The sequence below is a fragment of the Corapipo altera genome, unplaced genomic scaffold (genome assembly GCF_003945725.1).
Source record: "Corapipo altera isolate COAL_440 unplaced genomic scaffold, ASM394572v1 2b, whole genome shotgun sequence".
Classification (NCBI taxonomy): Eukaryota; Metazoa; Chordata; class Aves; order Passeriformes; family Pipridae; genus Corapipo; species Corapipo altera.
In genome coordinates this window covers 19,468,517-19,475,224 of record NW_020884874.1, presented here as the reverse complement: position 1 = coordinate 19,475,224, position 6,708 = coordinate 19,468,517, and the positions used below count along the sequence as shown (strand labels likewise).

Genomic DNA, 6,708 nt, shown 5'->3' with positions numbered 1-6,708 from the left:
TAGTAATTAGCTGCCTGCATTTTTGCAACTAAAGCTGTGCAAAGTTCTCCTGGCTGGTAATCTCTGGGGTAGGAAGAGGAAATAGAAGCACCAGAGAATAGGAATAGGAGGGCTCGCCATGATTTTTTTAGCCGACTGAGAGTTAACATACTAGTAAACTACACCAACACTTGCAAAGCGCTTTCATCTTCTGATGTTATCCTTTGTAACTCAAAGAACTATTCCACAGACACCCAACCATTAATCACACATACACTAGGTCAGGTTTAAAATTTATTTTTCATTCATTTCTTGCACTTGAAGTACTCTTCAATGACATCTTTGGCCTGAGATTCCTTGCCATAGTCCTGTAACACAAGATAACCCATTATTAACATACAGACCCATTCAAAATTTTACAACTTATTTTCAAAAGGACAAGTGGGATTCTGACACTTTTTCTCAAGGCATTCTGAAAATTCCACATAAGTAACCTGAAGCGATCCGTCAGCTGTTTTTCCTTTTTTCTCTAATAAAAAGACTATTCTATTTCATTCAAATGTAACAACCATTGATAGGGAACTAAAAAGTCATCTGCTTAAAAGAAGTCAAGTAAAATGTGTGAAACAGTTGCAAAAGTACGAAAACATACAGAAGGCATTAGTCCTTATTGTGAAGCTGTAGCCATCTCATGGGACCTCAGAGACAACAAAGTCTTCAAGGCTCGTACTGTGGCTTTACTTTACCAGTGTCATTGTAAAATACGCTCCGCAAAACATTTTTAAGTTGAGCGGACACGTTGAACTGGCATTTTTTTTCTTAAGCAAAGTTTCCTATCTTCTAGTCAGGTCTTTCCTTTTAATGCTTACTGGCAAGTGGGCATGAAGACTTTAAGGACACAACCATTAAGTCACAAAATGTGTATGAGTGTTTTAAATAAAAATGAAAGGGAATATAAAACATGAGAGCAGCTTATGTTCGCTACCAACAATATAAAGTAACCATTTATAAAAATTAATATAAGAGTTCCATTTAACAGTTCCTTATCTAAAGCAGTCTTGTGTTTACTGCCTATTTTCACAAGTCAAGAAATAATCTATAATTAACATAATCTTACTTTGACAACCACACAACTGCAGCCCACTACTTTGCGAGGTTTTCCTTCTCTGTCGATCTTGCAGAGACCTACCCATTCGCCCAGCTTCTTGTTGTCATCAACCTGAGGTGCAGAGCATTGCATCACATTAGAACTTGCCATTTCTAACATAACTGGGTTCAGCCCAAAAGCTGCTGTACTGTCAGAAGCTTTGGGTAACGGATGGCTGATTTCCTCACAGGCATCAGCAGAGGGAGCCAAAGTATCATCATCGTACAGCTTCTGCCCTCACGGCAGGATTCCACCTGTGCTCCACCCACTCACAGCAATAATTCTATGCCTTGTTATACAGGACACAAGAACTCACTTATAACTTTGTACTGCTTGTATGCCAATCACACAGAACTAAACCTCTGCTAAGAGAAATTTTGCTTAGATAAGCCATACACAGAATTACAGCACAGTGTTTTAAAGATTCAGCTCTCTAAATGCTGAAACAAGCAGCATAACTGTTATAGACTTGTGTCTTAAGTTGACACTTACCTTTATTAAGTTGATCTGATGTTCTGCACAGAGTGCTTCAACTAATTTTACATATGTGGGTTCATCACAATTTGAAGCCAGAACACAGAGATGGGCTTGGCGTCTAGAAAAGAATGAAAACCAACACATGTAACTTCAGACAATACTTGAAAATTCTTCATAATAAAAATCATAAGTGAAAGAATTCAGCACATGCATTTCTAGAGAATCACTTCCTAAGCTTCATTTTTGGCTATGAGACACCATATGCTTTTGAAATACTAAATATACTTCTGACATCATGTATCACTTATGTTTTTAATATACATAACAGGCTATCCATAGTTAGCTTTATGATCAGATTCTATTCCAGTTTTGAAAACTTTCAAAAATGCCACTAAATAAATTCTCAGTCATTGGAAAAATGTCTAATGACTGGATAAACACGAGGTCCCATAAAGAACTGGTGTCATTGTCAGAAAGCAACCAAGTTACAAGTCGCTTTTTCTTGTTTACCACAGATTACAGTAATTTAGCATTAGAACTGTAATAACTAAAAGCTTGAATTTCCACATCAAGGTGTTATAAGCTCTTCAGAACAATCTTTTCTACTTACGTTCAAAGAAGCTGTTATGACAGGGCCCCAATTCTAATTAGGATCTTTGTATACTGTGGTACAATGTTAAGACACCAAAGGGATACCTGACAACAGAGAGAGCTGAGTAGGTCTTCTATGCTTAACCTAGTGCAATGTGACCTCTACAGACAACATCGGTTTTCTCTGTGACCTTCTTCATTATGAGTGTCGCCAGAATGTCAGAAACGTTTCAAAGCAAGAACCATCACACCCAAACGTGTATAAACATTATCCTTTGAACACACAGCATATGAAGCTGCAGGTGAACTCATAAGAATTCTTACAAACTAGTTGTCAGTCACCTAAATTGTATCTAAACTGTATTCTTCTTCCATTATTTAGCACCTTGTCTTAGAGGTTTTTGCATACAGGTTTGTCAGACAGTAGTTATCACTCATAAAACGAGTGAAGGGGTATCCGACAAACTGTGAAGTCATCACCCAAACACTGTAGCATTACCCTAAAGCACCTTCTGTTCTTAGAAGTGTGCTTCTGCATATAAACACACATAGGTGTGGATGTATGCGTATATATATAGTGCTTCACCCTACAGAAGACCATAACTGATTACCATGGTTCCCACATGAGGCAAGTTTATTATTGCTTTGATATTGTACCAAAGCAGTTATCTACAGTTGCAACACACACACAAAAAATGAAGACAGCAAAAAAAAAAAAAAACAAACAAGCTATGATTTAAGTTTTTTTCAAATGCTAAACCAACTCTTCCAGGTTAAGTCTGACACATATTTAACCCAATTAAAATCTCAGAAAGTTTTGAGAAGACTTCATCACTTCTGAAAACACAAGGTTCTTGAGCCCCAGGTTTTAACAGCTACATGCTGCAAGCACCATTCCGTTTTCTTCACAAAACCCATACACCTACATGAACACTTGATGGCACTGGGGTCACAGACAGAACCTAATACACCAGATGATACTATTCTTGAAATATAGATGCTAAACTCGATGATTCAAGACCACAGTTAAAGACCTCAAAACAGAGATTACAAAAGGCAAAGATTACTGGCAGAAAACTGTGGTCTTGTAAAGTTTTAGACTGAACACCTGGACAAAGTGACCATTGTATGTGTTTAATGTACCTCATTACAACGTACTTCACTCAGTTTTGCTGTTTATCACAGAAATAAACTGGTGACACAACACTTACTTGTCCAAGGCTTTGGCTGCTTCACGGATACCGCGAGCAAGGCCATCATGGATAAGTGCGGTCTTCAGCACTTCTTGCAGGGCGGTGTTAACATCCATTACACCTCCAGCAGTAATGCTAAAGAGAAAACAGACAGTGTTCTGATCGTGCCAACCTCTTAACAGCGATAAGCGAAAACTTCCCGTTCACCAGCAAGCATCCCACAATTAAAAAAAACACAGAAGAAACACAAGTTGAAGAACCAAGTCAAAAGGGTAACTGAGAAACGATGAGCTTGAAAGAGACCAAGGCGCTAACTCCTGGCGAGCAGCGGGCCGCGCTCCCTCCCGCAGCAGGGCCGCCATGCGTTACGGGCCCTGTCGGGCGGCTCCGCGTCCATCGCCCGGCCCCGGCCTGCAGGGAACTCGCCGCAGCCCCGCGCCGGGGCCCGCGCAGCCCCGACGCGCCGCAGAGCGAGACCCGGCGAGACGTGGCCCCTCCGCCCGCCGCCCCCGGCCCCGCTCACCCTTCCTCGGCCATGGCGCTCTCGGTGGGTGTGGTCCCCGCCCGGGTTCCTGCTGCAAATACAGACACAGGCCGCCCCGGTGAGCGGCGCCGGCATCCCCGGGGCCTCCGCCCCGCCCGCTCCCGCCGCGATGCCCCGCGGGCCGGAGGGATCCCGCCCGGACGGGCCCCGGCGCCACCGCGAACACTCACCCGGCACCGCCGCGCGCCGCCGCACGAAAAGAGAGAGACGCTGCCGCAGCGCGCTCTTATAGCGCCACAGGACCCCGGCCAGCGCGCGCACGCGTGCGCGCCGGGGCTGTCCGTCGCGGTGCCTGATCGGCCGCGCGCACACCGCCCCTCCTCCCCCCGTACCCATCCACATGGAGATATGGGGAGGTTTGAAACCAGGGACTGGGGACATGGTTTGAAACAGGAATTAAAGGATGAACGTAAACAGCTATAGGAAACAGCTGCAAATTGGCTTTGTCAATATATTTTATGGGCGATATCTGTACTGTTATCAATACCTAACCCCAGCCTGCAGCCACAGCAGAGGCATCTCTTCAGTGAGGATTAAAGTTTCACAAGAAAATCGGTTGGCTATTTTCTAGGGAAAGAATAGTGCAAATTCAGTCTCTGAAGGAATATTATCACCCAACGGGTTCCTTAAGAAGGAAAGTTGTTCTTTTAATGGAAAAAACACTCGGTGCTTAAAGTATCCATTTGATTTGGGGAAGCAGCTTCCAGGGGAAAGCCAATTGCAGCAGCCGGACAGGGGCGCCTGGGCTGGGTCCCATCGTCTGCCTTGGGGCAGCAAGTGCTTCTGGTGCTACCATAGCGGTCTGGCCTCACATGGCACTGTCCGTCTATCGCTGGCAGCCAAGAGATGGGGATCATGGGGAACAGGCCTTAATTCTCTGTCAGCGGGGCACAGCACTGAGCTGCAGCTCAGAAGCCTCACAAATGTGACTGTGAATCCCCATTGCTGTCAGGGGCTCACACATGCCCGGGTGATCCAGCTGATGGCAAGCACAGCACGGCCACTGCATTGCAAACATGTTCCCTGCTCGGGTGCTGTCAGTCTGACACGGGGCTTTGTTCATACCAGCTGCTTCTGACCAGACAACATTACTGTTGGTTGCTCTACCTTTGTAAAAAATACATAGTGGCAAAATATAAGAGAAATAGATAACAAATATTGACAGCCATGATTTGTGGCTAAAGCAATCAAACACATTTGTCACCATCGTTGTCAGTCACCTTTTCCACAATATGTTCTTCTTTGATATTCCTGGTTTTGCCAAGCAGCAGGATGTAGGCTAAATCCAGGCAGGGAAGAGACAGTGTACACAAAGCAACCCACTGGAGCAGGTCAGGGCAGGGGAGGACAGAGATGGAAAATGGAAACTCCTCAGCTAGCTCATACCTGCCCCACATACCCCCAGCTTGGGCAGCACAACCTTTTGGAACCTGCCTGGGGGAAAGGCCTTGCTGGGGGCTGTAGCTGCAGCACTCACAGCCTCCAGCTGTGAGACATAGCTAATGTCAACTCTGAGGCAGGCACCTACTTACCTTTTATATTACTGAGATCTGGAAAGGGCAGAGGCTAACCTCTGAAAAAGTAAGGGAGACAGAAGTGTAGTGTGGGGGCTCCTATCTCCCTCCACTCTGAGCTACTGAGCAGGAACGGCACTGCCCACTTCTCACACTGACAGCCTCTGAGGTGCAACTGGCACCTCCAACTACTGCCGGATGTTGTTTGAAACTCTGAACTGCAATCCCAGTTGTAACTCACCAGTGAGTTTGTAACCACTGGAGTCACAACACAGGTATTCTAATTTAGCAGCTCCTGTGGGACATTTGTCCATGACTTCTTCCCTCCTTCCTCCACAAGAAATGGGAACATGTAGTTTCATTTATAGTGCTCGGAACCATTTTCCCTATATCCACCTATCACTTAATCTTCTTGTGCCCTTGAAAATCCCCAAAGACAGCTAATCTACAGAGTAGTTTTTGTACCGAGTGGAACAATACACCATTATCTCCCCTAAGGGTCTTCAAAGGATAACAAGAAGTCCATATCCAGCCATAAGACACATCAGTATTGCCAGAAAGTGCAATATACATTCAGTCCAGGAGATGGAAGTATGCACATATGAACAATTTTATGTTACAGCAAAAGTGATAATAACAAAGTATAATCTAATATTCTAGAAGCAGGATATTCAAAAACAGTTTTCCTAACACAGTTGCAAGAAAACAAAGCTGTGCTGAGATAAAAGTTAGACAGTTAAAAGTGTAGAGAGGAGGTTTGTACTGGCACTGAACTCTGTGTGGAAATGTTGGTACAGCATAGTAGGAGTGTATATTCTGTGTAATAATTAATGGAAGTGTGTGATCTTGATGGAAAAAGTCCACTCTGCTGCACAGTGTGTTAATGTGAGCTCAGCATTCATGTTGGTGCTCTACACTTTATTGGCACTACTCCACCTGCTCCACTTTTCAGTCCATACTCCTACAAGGAATAGCTAGTTCCTTATGCTCTGCATTTTCCCTTAGAGTTATGTCCATTGATCACCCTGCAGTTTAAATGCTGGCATACAGCTACAGGGAGGGAATGACATGTTTAAGCCAAGGATTGCAGTCCTGTGTTAAAAGTACTTTTAGTGCACTTGAGGGTAAGTGGGGTAACAAGCAGTGCTTTCTAGCTGCCAGATGCAGTGCAAGAGCCTGTCTAGATTCTAGAGGGCTGAGGTGGTGTTGGTGCAGACATTGATCTGCTGTTTCTCTGAGCAGCCAGCCCCAGCACGGGAACTC

At 44.4% G+C, this 6,708-nt stretch overlaps 1 protein-coding gene and 3 non-coding genes across 5 annotated transcripts; all 4 read right to left on the bottom strand.

Moving 5' to 3' along the window:
- Positions 1–260: 260 nt before the first annotated feature.
- RPS12 (ribosomal protein S12) lies at positions 261–4,159 on the bottom strand. 2 transcript variants are annotated; one of them, XM_027634081.1, is made up of 6 exons: positions 4,102–4,159; positions 3,911–3,962; positions 3,406–3,522; positions 1,619–1,721; positions 1,097–1,198; positions 261–347 (listed from the first exon to the last, which is right to left on the bottom strand). In XM_027634081.1, exons 2-6 carry the CDS (start codon positions 3,922–3,924, stop codon positions 285–287), a joined length of 399 nt encoding a protein of 132 aa, XP_027489882.1. In that variant the 5' UTR covers positions 3,925–3,962; positions 4,102–4,159; the 3' UTR covers positions 261–284. The 2 variants fall into 2 exon arrangements, with proteins under 2 accessions (XP_027489882.1, XP_027489883.1); XM_027634082.1 differs by lacking the exon at positions 3,911–3,962 and having other exon boundaries at positions 4,102–4,153.
- Positions 656–790, bottom strand: LOC113943047. Its single transcript, XR_003526177.1, has one exon. It is a non-coding gene; the product is annotated as a small nucleolar RNA SNORA33 (small nucleolar RNA).
- On the bottom strand, positions 1,269–1,355 carry LOC113943048. Its single transcript, XR_003526178.1, has one exon. It is a non-coding gene; the product is annotated as a small nucleolar RNA SNORD100 (small nucleolar RNA).
- Positions 2,606–2,680, bottom strand: LOC113943045. The gene has a single exon (XR_003526175.1). It is a non-coding gene; the product is annotated as a small nucleolar RNA SNORD101 (small nucleolar RNA).
- Positions 4,160–6,708: the final 2,549 nt, after the last annotated feature.

Excerpts from the sequence above, each read along its gene's own strand:
- RPS12 (XM_027634081.1), bottom strand. Across the intron at positions 1,722-3,405 it reads GCAGCCAAAGCCTTGGACAA|ACGCCAAGCCCATCTCTGTG; the intron begins GTAAGTGTTGTG and ends ATTCTTTTCTAG. Across the intron at positions 1,199-1,618 it reads ATCAGATCAACTTAATAAAG|GTTGATGACAACAAGAAGCT; the intron begins GTAAGTGTCAAC and ends TCTGCACCTCAG.